The 25,559-nt window shown below is 37.3% G+C and overlaps 1 protein-coding gene across 1 annotated transcript in view; it reads right to left on the minus strand.

The window, feature by feature from the left end:
• Positions 1–25,559, minus strand: part of FAM83B (family with sequence similarity 83 member B) — a 50,691-nt gene that overhangs the window by 12,500 nt on the left and 12,632 nt on the right. Inside the window, exon 3 of the mRNA XM_032683026.1 lies at positions 785–949. Coding sequence (XP_032538917.1) covers positions 785–949 — 165 coding nt within the window. The remainder of the gene's footprint in view (positions 1–784; positions 950–25,559) is intronic.

Here is a 25,559-nt window from a genome sequence, read left to right on the forward strand (position 1 = left end):
TGCTGCTAAGAAGAGTTTTTATAATATTTTTGCCTGGCATGAACATGGCTTGACTAGATACAGAAGCAAGGAAATGCAAATGGAACTATAGAGAAGTTCAGCCAAGGCAGTGCTCAGAGCTTTGCAAAGAGACTGACAACATCTTTGGAACTTTTTCAGTACTATTAGCAGTAGAGTAAATCTAGAAGTATTTATGAAGCACTTACGTCAGTTCAGTGCAGCTCATGGTTTGTATTCTAATCCCTGCTAAATATTAGGGTGTGCAGGACATCTTGTGAAAAATGTGTTAGTCACGTTGTTATCTCTCAGAGGACAAAATTACATATTTAATGTCTAAAAGTAATACTCTCTAAGACATAGTTCACAGATATGATAATACGGATTTTCAGGAAAACACTAATAAAATAGAATCTTGTGCCTCTTAAAGTATTTTAATGCATAACCTTAAAGAAAAAGATCATAAAATGAACTACACAATTTAATAATTTATATAAGTTTTATGACTTTATTTGCAGGTAACCTTAAGAGAAAGAAAAAAAGGCTTAGTTTTTAAAACATGTAGTATTTCTAAATACACAATAATGGAAAATTATTTTATAAATAATATGAAAAAGATGCTTTCTAAAGAAAAAATATCCATAGAGAAAGTTCTGCTGAGAGCTTACCTATTTATATCTGATTGTGATTTGAAAAATCAGTATGTGATAATCACTTTTTCAAAACAGTCACTTTTCAGTGGGCTGCGGAGGAATAAAGTGAATGTTCATGCAACAGGAAGCCTTACCCTGAGCCTCTGAACTTGACAGCCTTGTTTCTCTGTCATCTTCAGAAAGTGACTGAAGTTTGACTCATCAAGCAGAAGATACACTGCGATCCCTCTAGCAGATGCCTCCACGATTTCTCTAAAAATATCCACGTCTGTAAACATATCCATAACAATGGCAATGACCTGAATAAAACAGAAAATATACAAATTATTGTATTGCATAAACACATATATAGAACTCTTCACTGAAGGTTGCACTGAGAAGCCAACACACTAATCTTTTTTACACATTAAAAAGTTCTATTTTCCATGTGGTACCACTTAACATGGAAAGCTTTTCAAAACCACAGGATTTTTTTGAGAAGTCAAGTGATTGCTTGTATGACATTCGTCACAAGTACTAAAGTCTGGCAAAACATTGTGTTGTGGGTTGTCTCGGTTTTGGTTGGAACTGAGTTAATTTTGTTTTGGTACAGCTGGTAGAGTGTTGCGTTTTGGATTTAGTATGAGAATAATGCTAATAACAAACTGATGCTTTGGTTGTTGCTAAGTAGTGCTTACCCAAGTGAAGGACTTCTCAGTTTCCCATGCTCTGCCAAGAAGTGGGTGCACAAGAAGCCAGGAGGGCACACAGCCAGCACAACTGACCCAAACTGGACAAAGGCATATTCCATACCACAGAGTGTCATGGTCAGCATATAAACTGGAGGGAGTTGGTTGTGAGGGGAGAATCGCTGCTCAGGAACTGGCTGGGCATTGGTCAGCGAGTGGTGAGTAGTTGTAATGTGCATCACTTGTTTTCTTGGGTTTTATTTCTCTCTCTCTCTCCTTTTAATTACAATTATTGTTATAATCATCAACAGTATCCTTACATTATTATTATATTTTACTTAGCTTCAATTAATAAACTGTTTTTATCTCCACACACAAGGTTTTAGTTCTTTTCAATTCTCTCCTCCATCCCACTGAGGGGGTGAGTGAGCAAGTGGGTGTGAAGACCTCAGCTGCCAGCTGGGGTTAAACCATGACATGGGTGTATGTAGTGACTGGTTATGTGAGGAAAAGGAAACTCAGTGAAAGAGAAAGGAATGGAAAAACAGCAATACAAGTACAGTGGAAAAAACCTAAACCATCGAAATATAACTGCAATGTGGATTAAAAAAAATTCAGATAAAGTTTTTGTATAAGGGGCTTCTTAATCTTTCATAATTTTCTCTAAAGCTAATGGCTCGAGAGCCTAAAGTATCCAGTAAGCAGACACTGCAGAGCTGGAGGAGCTGAGGACTTCAGGGTTGGAACTGATTCAGCACCCTTACTGGGAGTAAACTTCCTCAGCTGGTGAAGAGCCTGGTTCAAGAAGATCAGAGTGCTGAACGCCAGCTACTGACGCCCTTCAATCCATAGGGGTAATGTCTGATTGGGACAAGCAATGTCCCTCTAACGGTATTTTGGAGATACATATGGAGATGCTGTACTGTTGACATATAGTAGCAATTTGGAAAGAACTAGTGTTGAAAAGTTAAAGGAAATAAAAGAGGAAGAACAAGTGTCTGTGTAGCTTTTAAAGACAGTATTTTTATCTACTAGAGTCTTCATGAAAAGTTCAAGTGAGATGTCTTAGGTGCAAATTCAAACCAAGTAATGCCTTTCACAGGTATCAAAGCAGGTTTTTACCATTTTCATTAACCTTTAAACTACCTGTACCTCAACTTTAATGCCGCAATCACTCATTTTATTCTAGAACTGAAACATTTACCTCATTCACAAAATTTGGTAAATGCTGTTGCACCCACCCAGGTAAAAGTCATGTCTCTGGTCAGTTCTATGAATTAACTTTTTGAATCCTATCTGCCTAGAACTGAAAGTTTCACTTATGCCAAACGTATTTAAAACACTACAAATATTAATGAGATCTGACTTAACATAAAATAAAAGGAAAATAACAATGTCATTAGAAAAGGTAAAAAGACAGCTCCTGAAGTAGTAAAAAGGAAAGAACTTGGCTTTATCGTAACATGTCACCTGGCAATAAACAGACTACAAATCCATCAGTCAGAGAGGAAATGAACAGCATGAAAGAATTCAATTATTTAAAAAATCTTAGGTAATACGCCTATGTTCTACCTCATTTGTTTTATGAACATTTTGAAAATAAAACCCAAATGTGCTTTTTAACAGTACAGAATATATTTCTTTATCTAAACACTGAAAAGCACAAAAGTTTACCTTGACTCTAAGGACCCCATCACTTTCAGACTGCACCTTCTGCTTGGTCTTGTTTCTGAGATACACAATGTTAACTGAACACAGTAACCCTATTTATTCACCTGTCTTGTTTCACTTGTGTCTGAGAAGAAAACTGCCAACACAGATCAGTGTGGTAGGTAAAAAGAACAAAAAATAAAGTCTGTTCTCAAATAGTCTCTGTCTCATTACCTGTGTCGCCCTTCCTCTGAACTCCCTGATTTCTTCCTAACCTTTCCTTTTCTTCAGATCTTCAAGAAATGGGCGCTCATTACATTCTGGATCAACTTAAATGTAAGAGAAAAATCCTGAGTGGATTCATTAGTGTACACTTATATGAATACATGAAATATTCAACATCCACAGTACAGCCTCACTTTCCTGTGGCAGATATCTAAGATACTCATATGTTTGCAGCATCCACGGATGTGCAAAGACTGATAAACTGGATACGCAGAAAAAATCCCCGCAAAATTAGTAATAAAAACTGAAACCCAATACTGACTAGAATGGCCATATCTAGCTTTATGAAAAGGCAAGGAGAGAAATAAATACATAAGCAAGCAGGCCAATAAGTTGGTGGTATGAGAGGGATGCATGTGCACTAGTGTGCAGATATTTCATAACTTGGGAATGAATAGGGGAACCCTTTTTATTTTCACTAGTAGATTTGTTCTTAAACCATTTAGCTTATTAAATTTGAAGTTATTCTGCAAAGCACCAAGTAGTCATGCAAGAAAATGTAGATTTCACTATTCGAGTTGGAACATTTTGAATCCTGAAGCTTGTGCTGGCTTTAAAGTCCTCAGCAGAATTTAAGTACATCCATGCAAAGCCACAGTCATGATCTGACAACCAGCTGGTCATCCCTTTGTGCATTCCCTGCAATCCAGAGATGACTCTCGTTGAATGTCCTCATTTGCCTGCCCACTTACTCTTAGTAAATTACTGAATTAATCTATTCAACACAAACATAATTAGGCTTAATTGTTGGAGGAGAGTGCCAAATTTGAACAATGCATATGATAAACATATGATACTTACAATATGTAAAAAGTCATTTACAGTGATAAGGTCATTTCTGTACACTGATTTCTATAAACCAAACGAGCTGCTTGACCATAAACCACAGAATTTGATTCAGAAAGAGTGTATTCCATACATGTCACAGAATATTCTGACCTTTAAATTCATTAAACTTCCTTTTTTTGTATATTTTATTTTTCTCCTTTTAACTGGGGCTGTGGGTGCACATTTCCCCGCATGTTTGCAGTAGAAGGGAGTATTGCACTTGGGAAAAGAAAAAGCCAATATAATATTCAGGGTCCCAAATTCTGATTAATTAAGGAACCCAAGATTAGGAAGTTACTTCAAAAGAAGTATTCTACAATGTATACCTACTTAATTAAAGCTCTAACAACAGCTGCAGGATTAGCTACTTGCTGCATCACTTTAGAAGAAAAGATTTTGCTACTTTGTTTTTACATTTCTTTTGCAATTTTAGAGCTACTTTCCACCTCAGTACTTCTAGGAAGAAGTCACCTAACAATGAATTCCAGCAAGGAAGAAAAATGGATACAATTCAAATTGCATAAAACACATCAGCAAATTGTCTATTTCACAAAATAAAAATTCTGTTTCTTTTGGGCATATCAACACTATCCTGTGTCAAGAAAATCTCCCCAGGACAGAATGCTCCAGGATCATACAGTAGCCCTCCTTATAAACTGCCATTTTGTATCCAAGCCATTTTGTTTTCCAAAACGCAGAGGTCTTTCAAAAGCAACCATTCGTGCTTTTGTAGCAAATAAATTGGTCATCCAACCATTCCAGTAACAATGTCTGGGTACAGCAGTTTTTTGGTGAAGGCAACAGAATTCTGGGAGAACTTTCCAAACCTTGACAAACTGATTATCACCTTGATCAAAGGTGACCCTCATTTGGGAATAATTAAGCATTTTACACTTTCAGAGAGGAGAAAACAATTGATGGAGAGGATACCTGCTATGCATAATATCACATAACACTGAAACTATGCACAGCAAGAGGGAACTACCATCACCTGAATCAGCATTAGCTAGAAGAGCACATTTCAGTGATGAACTAAAAGTGAAGACAGTGCAGAAAACAGGTATTTATGCTAGTTTTCTTTCCCCAGAATGAAATTTAAATAATCTTTGTCACTACTTTCATCTTATCTACCAACTTTTTTTTTTTCAGTGATGAATGTTTTTTAAGATTAAAATTTGGTTTCAATGACATCCTTAAAGAAGAAGAACATCTGTTGAAGTCAATAATCATAAAATTACTTCTAATAAAGCTGACAATTTGTTCAACTTAAATGAAGGTGGCAGTACATCCTTATGCTCTTATTCGTACTACTATCCTGACACTTAAGACTATATTTGCAATAGAAAAGTAAAGCTTCACACACTACTTTAGCATTTTAAAAACATTTAAGTATAGGTAGGAAAGTATAATTTTGTTGAACAGTACAATTTTTATGCAAATATTCTAAAACATATTTTTCAGTAATCTGATTTACTTAATTTTTACCTTAGAGAGGAAAACAATATTTTAAAACTCATTATCTCTCACATATCAGATCATTCTAACACAAAGCTCTTTTCATTCTTTAAAAGTTTTTAATCATCATCAGGTTCAGGAAATGACTCACTCCACACAAAACGCTACTGAAAAGGTTCACGAAAGACACAAACACACTTGTTTTGAAGGTTAAAACAAACAGCTATAGCTCAAATATCCTGCAAAATCCTGCTTATTATTTCAAATCAGGAGAATAAGTACCTGAAAACATGGCAACACACTGGATATTATGACACTGTAAAATGGAGGCTGATGCTGAGTTTTGTTGCATCTATCATGTTACAGGATCAGCTTTTGCTACTTTGGGCCCATTTGTTTGCATTACATTTGCTTAAATGTTTCTCATCTTTAGAAACTAACTCTATTCAAAAGCTTATCTAGAAAGAAGTTGCCAATCCCAAAAGTTACACCTATAACTAAACATCTCCTGAGCATGTCCAGGGGAGGGCCACCAAGATGTTCAGGGCTGGAGCACTCGCCCTGTGAAGAGTAAATGTAGAAGCTGGGTTTGTTCAGTCTGGAGCAAAGGCAGCTTCAGGGAATCTTGCAGCAGTTCCTTGTTGTCCTAGGATAAAAAGTGTTTTCCCAGTCTGTGCTGTGCCAGGGCCAATCAGAAGTCACATTTCGCTACTGCAGAAATCAACATATTGCAACAGATCTGAAAAGAAGGAGGATGACGTTGTTGGAAGAGAGGTAGCCATGGTCTGAGCCATGAGGAGAGAGGGGCCAGCGAGCCCCACTGGGGGCCAAGGCCCCCAGCCAAGACTACGGGAGACCCGGTGTAGTGTTAAAACTGGACCAGGTCCTGTGGTCAAGGGCTGGGGGAGTTTCTTCACTGTCAGCAGCAGCAGAAGACACTGAAAGCAGCGGCGGAGCAGCACTGAACAGAGAACGGTGGCTGAAAGCCAAAAAGATAGCCAGTGGCAGCAGAGATGGCACGTAGCCAGCTGAGAGACGCAGAGATGTTCCTGCAGGAGGGAGAGTTGGCAACAAAACAGAGAAAACTCAGCAAAAGCTGTTTTGGGGCTAAGACTGAATTACTTTCCCAAAACCCTGAAACCTCCAAGAGAGGAGGGGTGGACTTCCAAACTCTTAGGGAGTCCAGAAATGCAGCAGCAGCTAAAGAGAGAGAGAGAAGAGCTGAGAGCTCGGAGACATCCTGAGAGCTGGACCAGGATGGAATGTGGAGGAGGTGGCTTTGCCCCCCCCATCCCGCTGCTGCTGCCACACTGGTAAGCTGAGACAGAGCGGAGGAGCTCTGGTAGGACGCTTAGGGCAAAGACTGAACTGAGAGCTGCCCTAAATGTTCTAACTCAGGAGGAGTGAAAGTCTCCAAGGAAATCCCCCGAAGGCTCGGGCTCGAGCGACTGGAAATTTCACAAAGTAAGAACAGAAAAATCCTGAATGCAATACTTAAATCTGCTGCCTTAAAAAATGAAAGACACTAACTAATACCACAGAAACTGAAATGAAGGAACTGTGACCTGAAAAGTGGCAAAAGGACTTTTTTCTTCTTGGACTCTTGTTGAAGAAAAAGAGAAATTTGATCTAACGTAAACATATTGTTTTATCATAAAAAGATAGTTAAGTTGTTACCTATATATATATCATGGCTGGGCTTCGCGAACGAAGATTTGGGAAGGCACTATCCACTTTTGCTACAGGCACGCTGGTGGCTTATGAGGCCAATACGTGACAGACATATCCAATTGCAAAAGGCGCAGCAGAAAGACTCCTTAGATGGTGTAATCTGCAAGACACGGTTCTTTCTGCGTTGCCTTTTTCCTCAAGAGTGATCCTGCGTGAGTTCTCAAAGGAGACAGCTGCGTTATAGATGGTGTGTCTCCAGGCCTCCCAATTTGAGGCCAGAGTAGACCAGTTATGGTGATCAATATGGCCAAGGCTGAGATGTTGTTTCAGGGAGTCCTTGTATCTTTTCTTATGTAAATAAACCTTGTAAGTATTTTTTTCCCTTCCTCCAGTGCTGAGTAGTTGTGTTTTGTCTGAAAACCCTCTCACACTGGGGCAAATTGTGGGAGGGGGGCTTGAACTTGGAAATTGGATTTCTGAGGGTCTCAAACCACCACACTGGTGCTTTTACCTTAGGGAGAAGACAAAGTCAGGTTCTTCACAGTGGTGGCAGGACAAAAGACAATGGTCAAACCAAAACAAGAACAGTTCTGACTGGATATAGGGAAAACCCCGTATTCCCACAAAGGTAGCCCAGCAGTAGAGCAGGTAGCCCAGATCAGTTGTACAGTTTCCATCCTTGGTGGTTTTCAAGACTCAATTGGATAAAGCCCTGAGCAAACCGGTCAGATACTACCACTAGCCACGTCTTAAGTAGGAGGTTGGACTGGATAACTCCTGAGGTCCCTTCCAACTGACCAAGTCTGCAAGTCAGCGACTCAGAGATCTTCACTCCCGTCATTGTCACAATGCAAACAAATTTTGCTGTGTTTGGTAGTAATTATAAACTATGCTATGAGGCTTAAAGAAAACAAAAAGACTATAAATAAAGAACACTGAGAAATAAAGGAATTTTTCTACTTTACTTCTCCCATTTTTGGCAAGAAAAAAAAATCAATGGATTTTAATCTTTATAGCAGTTTTAGGACATCAAAATCAACCTTTTAATGGGTGTGTATTGAAATTCAGGCATAGATGTAATGAAAGGCCTTTACTGCTAGGGCTCAGTAAGTCTAGTTTGTGAACTACTGACAGTTTCATTATCTCAGTATTACCACTCCTTTCATGAGCACTGATTATAATTCTTTAAAATATACATTGCAGCGTGTGCCATTTAACAACTCCTTTGCTATAAACAGTAAAAATACAGGAATCCTCTAATGAAATTGCTTCCTTAGGCCAGGCTTTACTAGAGAAACCAATACCAACAACCTAGTAAGGAATAATGCTAAAAACCTACCCTACACTGCAAGAATATTGTTTTCTTTTAGCCTACACAAGGCTTACTTTGGGCATGATATGACAAAAATCCATATTGCTGTGCAGTGCTTTTGAATGCCACCACCCTTTCTCACCCCAAGACCAAAGAACTGCATCTCAGACAGAAATTTAATTATATTTTCATTGACCTTGCCTCTGGTACTCCAGGCAAATCCCTTTTTGCAAATCTCTGTTTTGGGGAGAATCTCCTTGTGGCACAGTCTCAGTGCTATCCGAATCTAGCCTTTCTCAGAGAGCAGGTAATTGCTGGTGCTTGCAACCGTGCAGAAAGAAGACAGGGTACTGCCTATCTTGCTATTAGAAACAGGAGGCAGGCAGCAAATTGACTGCGTGGGTTTCAGGCACCATAAAAGAAGGAGAGACAAATTTTGTGATCAGTGCAGACAACCTTCCCACTAGTAAGCTATACAATACGTCCCACAAGTTACTGCGTGTTTTTTAATTACGTTATGCTGGTTTTTATGGCTGAAGACTTAGATCCAGTTTATGCTTGCTGCAATGCATATTAGCAGCATCCTAATAAATCTCCTGTTATCCTTACTTTCTGGCATGCAGAGTACTTCTCAGAGGAATGTTCATTAATTTCATATTAATTTTCAAAATTGAAGATAGCCCTGAAATGTTTCATACAACACATCCTTCCAGTGCAATACATACTTTGAAACCATTGTGAGTTGCACCTGAACATCTCGGGTCACCTTTGTGCTGGATGAATCGCTGAGGTCTCACAAAGCAAATGTAACAGATGAGAAGTCTTGCAATAAAGAGCAATATGTTCCAAAGAGCAATATGTTGAGGAGAGCCCTCCTCTGTAAATACAGCTTAATACAATAATAGAAATAGTCATCAAACATCTGAGTATGATCCATTCTCCTACAATTTCCACAGAAATGTAATGGAACAAATTCTGAGACCATATATACCTATGCAACTTCATGAAATTAATGTCACTACTTGTTGTATTGTCACTACTCGTGCTATCATCATAATTGACTCCCTGCGATCTTATTTATTTAATTTGGCTCTACAGTCACAGAGCAATAGAGAATAACCATGCAGTGTACTTTGAAATGTTCTTTCATTATTGCATTCTTTAAAAGCAATTTAATTAACTACAGGGTGAAGTCTGGCACTTACAGGCAGCTACATTACCTGAGAATCAGCTCTGCTAACCCTCACCATCCTCTTTTTCTCATTCTGCTCCAAAAGATTTCCATCATTAATTCAGAGGATAGAAAAACAGAGTCCCTCAGACTGAGTACACCTTCTGTTCTGATCACCAAGCCTCATTTTACGTGACATACCACCAGCACAACCTAAGAATTTTAAAGCGAAAACTAAGTTTAAATGGTATAAAAACTTCAACATTAGCAGCCTTCAATAACCTCAACAGCTTCTCTCTGCAACAGAATGTCAGACACATTCAAAACCAACAAAAATTCATATGAAAAAGTTCACTGTCCAGAAAACAAAAGGTAAACTAAAATTCTAGAAATCTCCTGCAATACAACAAGGAAAACCAATGCAATCTATTCTTAGAAAATTACGAATGCAGGTAACCACATAAGGCACTATATAGTTTAACTGTGTCTAACTGTGTGGTTCACATGGTGAAGCTTATCTGTTCTGTTCAAGAAACACATACAAAAGATGTGTGGTAGAGGAACTTTGTAGCTATCAGTAATGGGGGAAAATGTTCTGTTTCTGGCAGCAAATAATACAACAGTAAAAACAGGAGCTCTGAAGAAGGACACAATTTTACCTTGAAATACACTGCAAAGATAAATTTTTTGCAATGAACAGTCTTCTAAACAACTACACGAGAATTCTGCCTTTTGCTCAATTTGGCAATTTTTGTGTAGCTTGCCATGTCTTAAAAAGCAGATCAGAAGATCAGGATTAGCTCTTTGAAAAATGAAGCTAAAACCAAAACAAAAGTAAAGTTCTCTGAAATGCAGATAAGACCGTTTCCTCTGAAAAGTGAATGTACAGTACCCTTCTGCATTACCTTGCAGAAAGCTGTTGCAGGCCAAGCTACCAAGTCATACATATACCATCTTAAAATGATGCCTTCTGTGTTACCTCTTCAAATTCATGCAACTGGAAATTTTATCTTGCAAAACATATGGGAGTTAGCTACATTAATTCAGTAAATGTGATCTTATCTATGGGTTTGGTAGTTGCTTTTCTGGCTGAAGGACTAGCAAGAACTCAGTTTGAGCTAACCAAATTACAGGAGACACCATCTCCCTTTGGCCAGCAGCAGAGGCGATAATTCCTCTGAAGCTTTACTTCCACACATGCAGAACTGAGTTTCAGCAAGTCATGCCAAGAGAAGATGGTAGGGGATATTCCAGGAAGTCTTCATGGGGACTTTCCAAGAAGCATTAATAAACCTAATCCTTGAAAGAAAGGATCTGCGAAGAAACAGCTGCTGCCCAGCAACTGACACACCATAGACAAGAAAATATTTACCTAAATCTGCAAAGAACTATCATGCATGATTAAAACAACAAGAATTCACAATGCTCAATCTTAACACCTTCCCTCCTGCTTGCAATGCTCCCATCGATAACTAAACTGCTTTTGGTATTTAAGAAGCAAGCTGTGTTCTGAGAACAGAAGTGGGTAGAGGTCCTATAGAGAAGAACATAAGGCAGCACAGATGATGGAGGGAATGCATTAGGGATATTACTCTGCCCTTTTTTTATTCTTGCCATTGATATCATTGCTGTATTCCTAGTGCCATGTGGGCTGCAGCTGGTTGGGTAGAAAGATTTTAATATTTGTATTTAGCTCTTCAGAATGTTCATATTCAGCTGTTATTTTGAGAAGCTGCCAAGCTGTTCCCGAGGAAAGCAAAAAGAAAGGAAATGCTAGGATTTCTGACAGCCTAATAACCAGCTACACCACATCGGAAATTCATGATGAAAATAAAAGGTACTTCTCTAGCCTCCAGCCTTCTCTATGATGAATTTCAAAGTCTTGTTGCCGTAGAAATATTTTTTTTTATTTAAAAGAGTATTAACAACTTTAATATGTGTGTTCTCATGGGATCCCTTAATATTTAGGAAATGTTTAGGCTACTTGAATTAATATTGTAATGTTATACTTTTTAGTTTAAATTTGTTTTTAAGTAGAAGCACTCATTTATTCATGTGTGCAGTATTTAGTGACTGCCCAAAAACAAACAATGCCCAAAAATATGACAAGATTTAACTATTTTATTTAAAAGTTCTAACAGTAATTAAAACTAAATTCTTAATAAGTTTTACTTTTTGATATGCCATGCAGACTCTTTCTGTGATTTCCTTCAAGAAATCTTAAAATAATTGGCTGCTTATCAAAGAGTCAAAATAAAAGTCTGAGCTTTCAGCTAATCTAGGCAACAGTTCTTGAGGATATTTTGGGGTTTTGCCACCTTTAAGAGTACATTTTGTGGGGTTTCTCAGATCAGGAATGGACTGAAGGTTTGAGTCAGTCTGCCTTCTCGCTCCTCCACTCGGTTTCCTCAAAAATCCTGTATAAACACATTTTCAACACTGAACCCCACTTCTTGGGAGTTTACATATTGAAAAACACTAGAAAATGTATAGAAAACCACAATGTTAATGAACACTTACAGGCTGTAGACTTTAAACTATATAAAAAGCAACATTTCTTCAAGTACATAACTTTGCTGGCATTTGCTAATTAGACATTTGGAAACAACGAAAGATTCTCTTAGTCAAAGGTGGATCTATAGGAAGAAGAGATGATTCAGACCGACTTTTCTAGACTGGGAAGGATAATTTTGCTTTTAAGTTTGCTTATGCAAGAGCTGCGCACTCTTTGTCATCTTTGAGACCTTAATAATAAACACATTTTTGAAACTAAATGAAATGGGAAAAGCTGAATATCTAATATGGGTATTTTATAAGTAAGCTAAAATCTCAAAATCTAAATGTCTCAAAAGCAGGAAGCACATATTTTTAGTTTCTAAGCACATTAAAGTTTTGGTGGATCCAAGTCAGCACACAAATTTGATGTGTTTCAGAGTGGCTTATGATTCAGAAAGATGGATTTTGGAATGCCTATATGCAGTATAGTAACCACAGTCCAAAAGGAAGGCCTATCAAACATATTTAGTATGTGGAAAAATAAAAACATACAGTTGTGGATGACTTGTAAGCCATGCATTGTGAAGTCCATGAGTCTTATTCCAGGGTGACCTTGCATCAAGTAAACACAAAATCATAACAAGACTAATATTTTCTAACATGAAGAAGAGAAAACAAATCTATTTTGGTAGGCAGTGCCCAATTGAAAAAAAAAACAAACACCAGGTTTCAAATCAGTGGAAGCCTACAGACCAATGAGCATGACCTGATTATACACCTGACTTAATCACCTTAATACTGAGAAACAAGTCCTAATTATATCATTAATTGTTGAAGGTTAGTCCTCTATAGACACTCAAAACTCCCCCCTTTCAAAAGATAATTTCACAATCCTATGAAACTGTGCTAGTGAAAGTGTATAATGTAGAAGAAAAAGAGGAATAAAAAATTGGAAGTCCTTGCAGAAGACATTGATGGATGTCCACAGAATACCAACTGAGACTAGAACCAATTCTGGTTAAAAACCTCCTCTAGTTCATCATATAGAGAAGGCAATACCAAAGTGAAGAAAGCAATCCTCAACAGAGCCTCCAATTGGTCTTTGGAAAGAAGTGGCATAATTTCCTTGTCTTTAGGTTAAGAAGGAACATTACAGTCTACTGCAACAGAGTAATATTTGCATGTAGCAGATCTGGATAGTTTACACCTAAGACAGAAAAATAATTTTGCTGTTGGTCATTTTTAATTAAACTTTTGAGTGTCAGGGAAATAACACTTATGCCCAATATTCAAAAAACTGCTTGATGACCAAGTTGGTTGCTCAGCCTGACTTATGAAAGGAAAATCGACACAAGAGTCAATGAATACAGAAATAAGGGCTAATCATATATTTAGGGAAAGGTAAGTGGGAAAACACCTTGCAAAACAGTGCTTATTTCATTCTTTTCAAAATAATAAGTTTTATATTCAGCTTCAAACATGTGATTAAGAGTCAGCAACAGACATAAAGTATGCACACTTAAGGACTGATTAATGGCCAGATGTTTAAACCAGTTGGCCAGTGAAAACATTTTGATTGCAAGTATTTCTAGCAGCTTGTAGAGCTCAATAATATTAAAGATTTTCATACTGCTGTCACAAAAGTGCAAGAAAAACCACTATAATTTACAGATTATTAAGGCCTATTTCTGTCACCTTATTCTCTTCCTTCTCTCATTATCTTCCCCTTACTTCCCTCTCTCCTTTCCCTCTCCCCCTTCAATCCCTTAATTCTTTCTTTCTCCCTTCCTGTCCCTCTCTCCCTCTTTCAAGAGAGAAACCTGAAACTCGTTTAAATTTGAGATTGGAAAAAAACCTGATATTGGATACTGAATGTGGGCTTAAAACAGGTTCCTATCAATTTTATACAAACTTCAAAATATTCCACTTTTTATTGCACATTTTATGACCATACTGTTATGATACTCACAATAAGGTTTTTGCTTCCTGCTACAGATGCTATTTACTTCACTGCCACTGATTTCAAACGCCACAGATGTAGCTAAACCTGTTTAAGGAGGTCAAGCAGTAATATGGTTAGGGTAAACCAGAAAAATACAGAACCCAGGCTGTCTAAATTTCCTGGTCACAGGTCAGTGATGGGTCAGTATGAAGGAAAGCCAGCAATCCTCCAGTACAAATAGAAGAAGATGAAAAATGAGAAGTTTCCACAGGGCTTCGGTCTGCCAGATTCTCTATTCACCTTATATAATCGTCAAAATTTTTCCAGTTTAATATTTATAAGTAAAAATATCATGCCTGGACAAACACCCATAGTAACATTTATGCTGCTAAAAAAAGCAACAGCAATGACGTCAGATCAGTATTCTGAAAAACATGTTACAGACATTATACATGCTTCCATATATCCATATGGCACTTAATTACATCTGAATGCCAGGTAAACAACCCAACCAGATGATTTAAACTATTTATTTATTTTTTAAAATGCTGCCAATTGAGCAGGAACCTACTCTGATACTCTTGAGAAGTAGATTATACCACCTGCTCATAGAGCAGCCACAGCTACTTGTGCAACATATTGCTAATGACTGTGTGCTGGCAGGTTGCATTTCTATTTCACCTATTTTAAAGACAGGTTTTGAAACTAATTAATTAATTGCTGTCTGCAAATCATGTTGAGGTCCTCAGGTGAAATCCATTACCCTGGCATACTATATTATTTATTATAGATTAAATGAAAAATGAAAAAATAATTGCAGACTAGTCTGAAAGCATCGGCAGAATGTCCTAAAGATAAGAAAAGATTAATCTACTTAATAAGTAATTATGTGCAGCTTTTCAGGAAGAAAACAAATTCAAATTTGTATGCACATTAACATATGGAGCAAGATGTCTGAAACAGTAGGGAAGTGATTATAAAAACCCTGCTCAAACCTCTTGTGAAGCAAACAGAAATGAAGAAATGCTACAATTCTTGTAGGCCCAGCGGAGCAAATAGTGAATTGGAACTAAACAAGGTATTAAACAAAATTTAGTTCCTGAATCAAATACAGCATTTTAAAAAATAAAACAAGAAAGGAATTACAAGTAAAATTATTACTAGTTGAAAGAGTTATAATTTTAGTACTAATGCTATGCTTTAAAAATATTGTTTATAAAAATTATTTCAATTTTTAAACCCTCCAAAAGGTTTTTAAGAGAAACCTGACAGTTCTTGTTGAAGGGTGAATCTTCCATAGACAGTGAGGCATCTGAGGGAGTTGCAAGTCAATGGAAAAGAAAGGGAATTCACAGAAACAAGTTTAAAAAAATTTCTGCCAGGTTTTTGCTCAACTGATATTTTGTCTCTATGTGAGCTGATTCCTGAATAATCATCTTTATCAGACAACAAGCCATAGGGTGTAAGAATTATCTTGCTGATACTTTATTTTTTTGTAAATGCAGTTAGCGTCAGCTTTCACTTATTGGCACGCAGCTCCTCCACAAGGCCACAGAAGTATTAATTCATCACTTGCAATTTGATACTGCAATTATGCAAAATCACAGGAAAGATTATTTGATCTTTGCGATGAAGTCTGATCATATAGTTATAATACTCCATCTTTGATATCTACTAGTCTTTCTATTTAAATGTAAAAGTTTATTTTTAATGGTTAAAAGTTTATTCAGTGTATTTTCTTAAATCAGAGTCCTAGGCCACTTCTAGGACACATCTGGGGAGGAGCCGCCACCTATCATCCTGCGCTCATGGTCTGCTCCTCTCATTTTTCTCATTCTCACAAGGATAGGACTCCTAATGAAGTAATCATTCATGAATGAATAAAATGAACAGTTATTCAAACAAATGAGTTATCAGTGTGCAAGTAGCTGAATCCTTTATACTGAATTGAGCTAGTGACCAACGCAGCAAGTTAACAGGGTTTTATTAATGGATAGAAGAGAAACGTTATCACAAGTCTTCAATTATACAACAGCTTCATGTATGTGAGAGCATTCCCCTTTCTACAAAATATTCCTCCTGATGTGCATTGCATGCCAGCCCACACACACACTGAATCTCCATTTGGGTATTGATAATCAGAGATCTAACCAGGAAGCATGCTGAACATTAGCAAGAAATACAAAGTTCCTGCTAGGGCAAGGGAGTTTCCTCCAAAACATCAAAGCAGATACCTGGATTTAAGAATGGAGAAGAAGAAAATCAGTGTCAGGGGCACCTACTGCAGCTCTTCAGTGGCTTCCTTTGTGAGATTTGCTGCATATTTGTGCCAGTAAGTCCCCTGCAGCCATAAAACATTTCTGCGTTGAACAGCTATGTAATTTAAGGGTATGTATGCTAGCAAACGTGATGGGTAGAGAGGAAAATTCACGTGTTTTGCCATCAAAAGCAGAACTTTCTAAGAGGTATCAAAGGTTTAAAAGGCAGAAACACAACTGACTAGACCAGCCATGGATTTGCATCAAGCCATGCTCTGTTGGAAAACTGGCTCTTCAAAAATGTACCAAACATGCTAACAGCTTAATATACTAGATAACTTTAGTTGCTTGAAATAAGGATGGAGATGAGAACCTGCAATGCATCTCTGTGGAGGAGAGGTTAACACTTTATTCCAAGAACACTTTGGAAAGTGTTGCTTTTTGATGCAAACTAGTGCCCTTCAAATAAATATTTGTTCTTATGAAGCACCTCTCTGATCTCAGGAAAGATCTTCGCTTGACTAACCTGCCCACTCCAAATTCATGACAATAAGGCTCTCTGTACCAGACTGCTATGCATCCTGTGCACGTGTTCATGCCTAGAATCCACACTTTCTGTAGCACAGTGTGTACATGTGCACGTACAGGATTGCACACATGTGCACGCACGCTGACTGAAAAAAACATATTCTTACATTTGCCTCTTTCCTTTAGATAAAAAGATTCAAACCAGCACTGTACTGACAAATGAGTGGGAAAAAAGAACACTTGTTTCAGATGTAATAACAGGACAGCTTTTTCCTTTTTTTCTTGCTCACTTAAAAAGGTGTATATCTTTTCCTGTTCTTCAGTCTTTCCTTGTAATTCTGAATCTGCTTTCAGATGTTGGTGCAGTGAGCACTCACTAGAGATATGAGGTATAGCTGTCAGGAAGGAATTTTTCAGAGACTTTATAATTTTTGGTCAACTATGATCAGTAGCTGGTAATTAAAAAGGACTCCAGTTTCTTTTCAACCATAAAAAATGCAGCATATATCATTTTAATTGACGCGGGAACAATTTTGCTATGAAACAAGAGTCAAGTATGGAACAGGTAAGACTTTCATGACATTTATGTGGGTGACTGAGCATTTGCTGAAATGCAACCCGTATCAGAAATACTGCTTCAAGGGAACAACAAAAAAAGGTATTTTCTTGTTTCTCACAGCTGCATAGAGGAACACTGTGAGAAAAACGTAACATCAGAACATGGGCAGATAATGGGGAAGGAAATAACTCTCTTTTGTATTTGGATATTACTGAAATATTTTTGCTTGAATCTTCTAAAGCAAACAAACAATCTCATGGATGAAATGAATATACAAAAGGCTGATGCAAAATATTAAGTTTTAAACCACTGGAAGCACCTGAGAAGGCAGATTTCAACTTAAGCTCTTGAACTGTGTTCAGTAACCCCTAGTACATGAGTACCCCAAACTATGTATATGTCTTCACAAATCACTTTGAGCTAATATTCATGTTTAGAGATGAGGAGTCTGTGTTCTACATGGAATTTGTCTTCCAAGTCTTAAATATACCAATTTAATAGCAAAACTCTTATATTCAGCAAAAATAAAAGTATACAAATAATAACATAAAAGATGTAAAAGATCTTTGAATGTATACAAATGCATGAAACTAGAAAAATGAAACTAGAAAAGCATGTGAATCACTCCCTTTTCTAGAAGATATTAGCATAGAAATATATTTTTAATAGACTAATGTCATTTTATGGCCTCCCAAATCATCCACAGTGTAACTAAAAGAACAGAAACTTACTGAAGTCTGCTTCTGCTACCTCTCTGTCATAAAAGACTCTGGAAAAATTACCAGAAAAAATAAGCAGCTTTTAAAATTCCTTTTAAATTACTTACAATAACACTTTACTGCACACAGAAAGCTTCTCATCTGTAAAGCGCAAACCATTTAATTAATGCAGGAATAACATATTGCATCTATTTTTATCTGGGAAACAGAAAATATACAGGGTGTGTATGTGAGTGTCACATTGCTGTCCTGTGCAGGGCACCTGAGTCAGCCCATTACTAATTAACTTTGTTACTGGAAACAGTCTAGTCACGCAAAGGTGCTGCTCTGAGGAGGTGAAGATGCCTTGCTCCTCGTGAATCTCCTCACTGCCCTGAATCCTGCTATGTGAACGGATCCTAGAGAGGCTGAGCAGCCCAAAGCCCCTGTGAAAGCAATCCCTGTGGCTACGAAGCAGCCAAAGCCTCACCTCACCATCCAGTCCTGCATTTAAAATTCTCTGCGCCTTCTCTTTTGTCTGACTGTCATGTTGAGTGATGAGATACACAAGCAGAAAGCTCAAGCAGGCTTCGTCTGAGCTTGCAACATGGGTTTCCTCAAGCAAATTCCATCATTTAGAGAAAAGTGATTGTTGAAAAAAAATCCGATCTTCTGAGCAATTATTAATTAGTTACCCAGAACAGTTGACTGTAAGACTAGCACTCAAGTGTTTTAAGGTCAGATTGATTCTTAGTATCAGCTCTTTGAAGATGCAACACTGTCAGGCTTGTGCTGCGCAGGGAGTCAGATGTCATTATCATAATGGTCCCTTCTGACAACAAAACCTGTGAATCTTCCAGTTTTATCAACCTCTGCTGATTTTGCAGTCTGGAAACAGCTGCAATAGGGAAAGCCCTATGAAGCAAGTTTCTAAAGGATCCAAACATTGATTACAGGCACATGTTTACCCAGCTCTCTTTCAAAACAACTTTCAGTAAAATCAATTAGAAAATCATATCTGAAAAGGAAAGCAATGACAGGGCTCATGAAGAGGACACATAAACATAGCACAAGAAACAGCATATAATCAAGAAGTAAAGACTGATTTCTAAAAAAAAAAAGCATTCATTAAAATATTCCAGTTACTGACAGTGATGGGGAGAAATCATGTCTCTTATGAATGAGTTCAAAACTAAAGCACTGGGATTTAGAGGGGAATGAACCCGGAGCATAAGAACTCTCACTGGATACAGTGCAAAGGGTCATTCACTTCAAATTCCCAGGCACAAAGCACCCAAAAACAACCAAGGAAGCAAAAACTGCAGATGAATGGTTCTCTGAAACACTGAGGAATATTTTACAACTTGAAAACAAATGAAACATTTAATATGAGATTGTCTTGGTTTTGTGGTTTTGAGCAAATTTGAGAATGGAAAGAAAAAGAGTGTATAGCTGACTAACATCAAAATCCTTTCTGGACAACCTGCTGACCTTCAAGAGCCAACCACGACTCTGACATTAATTAAAACGTCCTAAGTGAAATACCATTCTCAATTTTCATAATGCATTAATTTAGTCAAGTATGTTCAAAATTACCATGAAAGATTTTTGGCATACATCATATTCATAGGTGTTCTGCATTTCAGCCTTGTGGTGCAATATTTACTGTGGCAGCTGCTGAGAGCAAGCTTTTAAATGAAATTTCAGTGTGTATGCGCTTATTTATTTATATAAATATTTTGTAACGTGTTAATACAAATTATTTAAAAATATTTAATGTCACTTTTTTCTTTTTTTTAATAGGTAAAGCGATTTCCCTTAATTGGTTTATATATTTTATAATCATAAAATTGACCAAATGGGATACTCTATATTTTTAGTGTTTAAAGCTCAAATCCAATTCAGAGCCACAGGTAAGCAATTTAAAAACAAAACCAGAACAGCTCAATGTATGTTACTTACATTGCAATTGCTACAGACTTTATTTACAGCTGTTGAAACACAAAAAATAAAATTCAGTGAATTTTTACTGTAGCTCAGTCAGTGGAAGTCACTAATTCAGAAAAAAAATACTGGATTATTGTTAGGTTGTATATTACTACATGCTTTCTATATACAATGTTTTCTATACTTCCAAATTTCTCCTCACTAGAGAATTAGCTTAAACTCTGGTTAAGGTGATTTCTTTCATAATCTCAAACAGGAGAATATTTAGCATAACTATCAGTAACATCTCCACTGTTAGGACACAAGAGCTATCGACAAGAAGCTTTGTGTACTTTTGTGCCATATCAGGGATTTTTTTTTATAAAATTTTTGACACACATTGAGCCAAGACTCAGAGTCTGCCCAAATTTGGATCTATTGAGCAAGGAAAAATTATGCTTAAACCTATGTCTGTTTCCTTTTACACGTACTATACATATTATGAATCTCTATACAAACTGTATGACAGCAACCAGCTTTGAGTAAGTTCCATCTGAGTTTTTAAAACTACAGAGTCTGTGTGAACATCAGGATGAACTGAAATACAGCCAATAATGTTACTGTTAATTCTTTAAAAAAAGTCAGAAAAATGTCTGTATTTAGAATTAAAATGCCACAGTTTTTTGTTTCTCATTCAGGATCATATTTCCACAACAGGTAATTCCCATATAGGTGTGCTACTAGAATGTCAATGTACTTTGCTGGAAATCCCCCAAAATCTTTAAACACCTAGCTTTTTGTGGTATCTTCAAAGTAAATACTACAGAAAATAGTCTGTCAAATATCATCTTCTAATGCTGCTTTCAGATACAGTACTCAGCTTTGTAACTTCAATGCCTGCATTAAAGTACTACTAACATACTTCAGAAATTAGGTATTTTCCCTTTTCTAATTATCTGCATTTTTTTATGTGCAGTCTATTACCTTAAAAATAGACATACGGGTTATGAACTAGACAGTAACACATTAAACTGAAATGCTTTCTTCTTTGAATCTCAAAGGACTCCTTTGTATTACTAAATGTAACGAATAACCTCCTCAATAGGATGAGCAATGTCTCCGTAGAATTTTGCAGATTACGAAATTCTGATCCCTAGAATTCTTTGAAACATCACTAAGAAAACTAAAAATAAGTATGTCTATCTGTGTACACACCACTTTGTATCAGCATAATGTCATAACTGTCCATGAAACTATTTCTCAAGGTAATTGGGTTTTTTTCTTTTAATTTAAGAATATGGAGCATTTAAAAAACAAAATCCATAAACTATTTTGGACAGTTCTATCACAGTAACTAAATTCCAGATGTTCACTACTTAGAGTTTTTTCTTTGATTTTTCTTACTTGCATGCCAGCATGCATGAAAAAGTGCATGTGTGCTTTCAATATATATTTTGCAATAATTTCAAAAGTCTTAACAATACAAATTGAGAAACTTCATGGAATTCTCCTTGCAGTGTATATAAACTCACTAAGCATGTGTAATGTAGCAGGACACAACAAAGTCCTTATCCCCAGTATAAATTGTAAAGGTTTGCTAGCAGAGGACTCAATCATTTTGATTGAGGCCATTTACAAGAAATTAGTCAAAAAAATGTTCTTTGACAGATATTCTATATTGACAAAATCTGTTCTTGCTCTTTATGTATCAACATGATAAATTAGTCTCATTCTTGTATTTCTTTTGAAGGGACCAGCCTATCTTCTATAACATTCACATGTGCATCCATTCCTTTGGGTTAGGCTTCTGCAGGACCTGGGCCTGGCTGCAGGGATCAGTAAAGGAGGACTGAGGGATGGAATAGCATCTGGGGAAGGTAAAACCTTCCACTAGTTTCAATGCTTTGCTTGGGTTTCCGATATTCGGTCATACAACAGTTTTTATTTAGAATAAAAAAAATACAGGAGTCTGCTTGGACACACATTATACTTTTTTTAGTCGCTCACAGTGGATACAATGAACTGAAGATGAAGCTCGTTTTGTACTACAAGTGTACTGTGGCACAACTTAAGAGAAAGAGATTAATTAAACATTTAAAATCATATTCTTAATGATATATGGTCATATCCCTAGGTATCAATCCTGCAAACACATATGCATGTAAAGTTAATGGAACCTCTCATGTATACAAATTAGAGTGTTTAAATCCTCTCAGGATTAGGGATCTAATTTTGACTGAAGGAGAAAAAAAGTGTCTTCTTTGAGCAGGTATTGTATTTTTGTCTTTCTGCCCTTTACTAAATATCCCCCAAAAAATTCTTTTCAAGTTTCAAGATGTATTATTTGACAAAATGAGATGAAAATCAATTGTGTATACAAGTCATTGTAATTAAATAGTGGACTGTCATTTCTGATATACAAGTGCTAGACCTCTAAACTTCATAATTGTTGCCAAACAACATCAGTAAGACAGTCCTATTCAGAAAATATACATCCTCTAATATTTAATCTGTTAGATGTCCAATTTATAATAAAAATCAGAAACCTAGCAATAAAATTCAGCAATTTGACTAGCAATTCAAAAGCACTGCTGTGTTTCTAACATCATGGTGGTTTTTACAAGTTCTTGCTGGGAACGACAGAGAATAGGGAAAAGACACAAACAGTACTGCAAGCACTGGCTTCAGGTGTACTAGCATCCTCCAAGGCAGCCACTTTTCCACATCAACCTATGAGGGACATCACATTCCCAGATGTCACATCTGGAACTGCATTCCAGGAAGATGCCAGAAGTGTCTGGAGCAGGCAGCAAACTCTCTCCCCTGTCTGAGGCGCACAATGAAAGGAGAAGGGACAGAGGAGCTAGGACTGCCCAAGGAAGAGAGCTGGAGTGGGGGAGTAAAGAGGGAAGGAAGGAAAAAGGAACTACAACCAAAAATGTACAGCTTTCCTATAATACTGTAAGTATGGTCACCTCTGTATGGACAGCTTTCATGCCTTACTTCCATTCCTTTGATACGGATTCTCACGGAGTTCCTTCTGATTGATGCACACCACCAGAGAGTAGAGTTCAGCTGATTTGAACACTGATCCACCTGTGTATGTCTTAAAGCTGTCCCTTTCCACATGATGCTGCAAGAGTCCGGTAATCTCAAACTGGAAGAATTTTCACCCTGGCTGCAGGCTCCAGAGTGCTACGACCCCTCAGAAAGTCTAGACAGGGTTTAGTTGTCCCACTGGTTTCCATAAGGAATCAACTGAAAGGACTAGCAGAGATCCCTGCTCTTCTGACATGCCTCTTTCCCAACACCCAAGAACAGCACACCTTTTCCCTCCTTTTTATTCCTCCGAAAAGCACTTGGAGCCCTGGCTTTGCAAGGCTCTGACATTTACACAGAAGAGCTTTCTGACATCTCAAGAACTCATTGCAAAGACACTGCTTAGTGCCTCTTACTTCAACACAAAGTACTAAGCCTTTACTCATGACAGAAATCATGTAATGGTAGATTGCAATCTTGTATCACAGCACTTCAGATCTGGACTCCACTTTCATCATTAAAATTACACATAAGAAATCAAATCACCTGACTAATTAGATTTCTGGCACAAGTGGCTTACTGACATTCGGTGAGTCTAGAATTTATTAACAGAATAGATGATGATATTACTGCAATCATATTGTGCATCATAAAATCTATTATGAAAATATAATAATATTACTGGTTCTCTTGTAATGCTAAAACATGAAAAAGGTGATAGCAAATAATAAACAAATAGAAGAATCAGTCATAATTTCCAGTTTCGTCTCTATGCTTAGTTTTCTCATTTCAAAAGTATATCCTTTGTGTAAAATAATACAGTTTTTGCTAACATTCTAAAGCAACTTTCTGTAGACTTCTAAGAGTACATACTATTGTAAGAGGTAGATCCGTAGATGGTTATATTTTTAGGCCCATCCTCAGCAAAGACAGGTTGCTGATCTCCATCAAACATATACTGTGCTGCCACATATACCTGTCTATTATTTAAAAGAAACCCACACCCTTGACAGCGACTTTTCAGGCAATTATTGCTTGCCTGTGCTAATCCACCATTAGTGCCAAAAAATTATCAGAACAGAAGACAGCTTCAGATATTAATGTGCTTTGTCATGCTAGATGGAGAGCTTGTTGTTTTGACAAGCAGCATCTCGCTGGCATTTGAGGCAAATCAGATTTGCTGACTTGACAATGTCACTTCTCTTTGCTGCCTCTGATGTCTCTGATCAGAAGGCACAGCTCACTAGCAGCGAGTTCTGAACAGCTTTAAGGGCTTAGTTCCTTACTGGGCATTTCTTGAGAAAGCTCCCACCGAGAATCATACTTTTCTTCGGTGCTGGTTATTTCATCTCATCTTCATTATTATTTCTGGCTTACTGAGCATCAAAAGCCTAGCAGTAAAATACTAACTGCAGTACTTTCTGTGAGCTGATGCCATTCAGATTCACCTGAATTTGAAGGCAATGTCCAGTGCTTTACCTAGTACTTAAGCCATAAAGGGAGTTTATTGAGCTGAAGTGCACCCTGCTTGGCAAAGAGTGCCTGCAGCCCCAGGAAACAGCAGGAAAATAAGGCTGTTATATCTGCTGTTTGAACTGAAGGCACACCTATTTGGCTACCTGAACACACAATCCTGTGCTACTCTTCGAGCCTGATTGCTAGTGGATGAAGCAGGTATCAAAGCTTTTCTTTTCATCTCTAAGAGATACGGTGCATAACTTCTCATATTATCCTATCACCCAGCTTCATCTCTGACAGCGGGATCACTGGCAGAAGTGAAAAGGCCTGAGGAGATCTGGTGCTGCAGCTAGCAAAAATCCCTGCATAAAACTTCTCTGAAGGCAGCTTTATGCCCACACACCTTGCTGGGGAAAGCAGGGGTCACCACAGATACTGGTTTTGAGGAATCTGTTCTGGTTCCCTCACATTTTACATCTTCTGGGCAGTCAGTATAAACACTCCAGACCGAGAGACAGAACTGGTTAAGATAATCTGCTCCTAGATAAGGTATGAGAACACCCTGTGTCTGTTTTAAAGATACACCCTCCTTATCTGAAGATAAGAAACGACTTTATGCTTTTAGAAATATTTTTGAAAAGTAAGCACTACAAATCTACGATTTGCAATTTTTTGGAGAAGTACTGATGTTCCTCAGAAACTAGTTTTCATAACTCTAAATGCATGACTGTGATTTTTATTATCAACCAAAGCAGGGAGGCAAGAAAATAAAAGCTAGCCTCTACTTGCTCTGCGTACTGTTTGCTAATGTATAATACTCTTACGCTTTTTGTTTATAACTGTACCTTTTTTTTAAATTGTGATTTATATTCATTTAATACTCAATGTGGCTCAATATTCTCATCTATGAAACTGCACACACTTTGGTCATGTTTTTTGCTGGCTAAGGATAAAGGAGAGTATAT

Source organism: Chiroxiphia lanceolata, chromosome 3 (assembly GCF_009829145.1).
Source record: "Chiroxiphia lanceolata isolate bChiLan1 chromosome 3, bChiLan1.pri, whole genome shotgun sequence".
NCBI classification, from domain to species: Eukaryota; Metazoa; Chordata; class Aves; order Passeriformes; family Pipridae; genus Chiroxiphia; species Chiroxiphia lanceolata.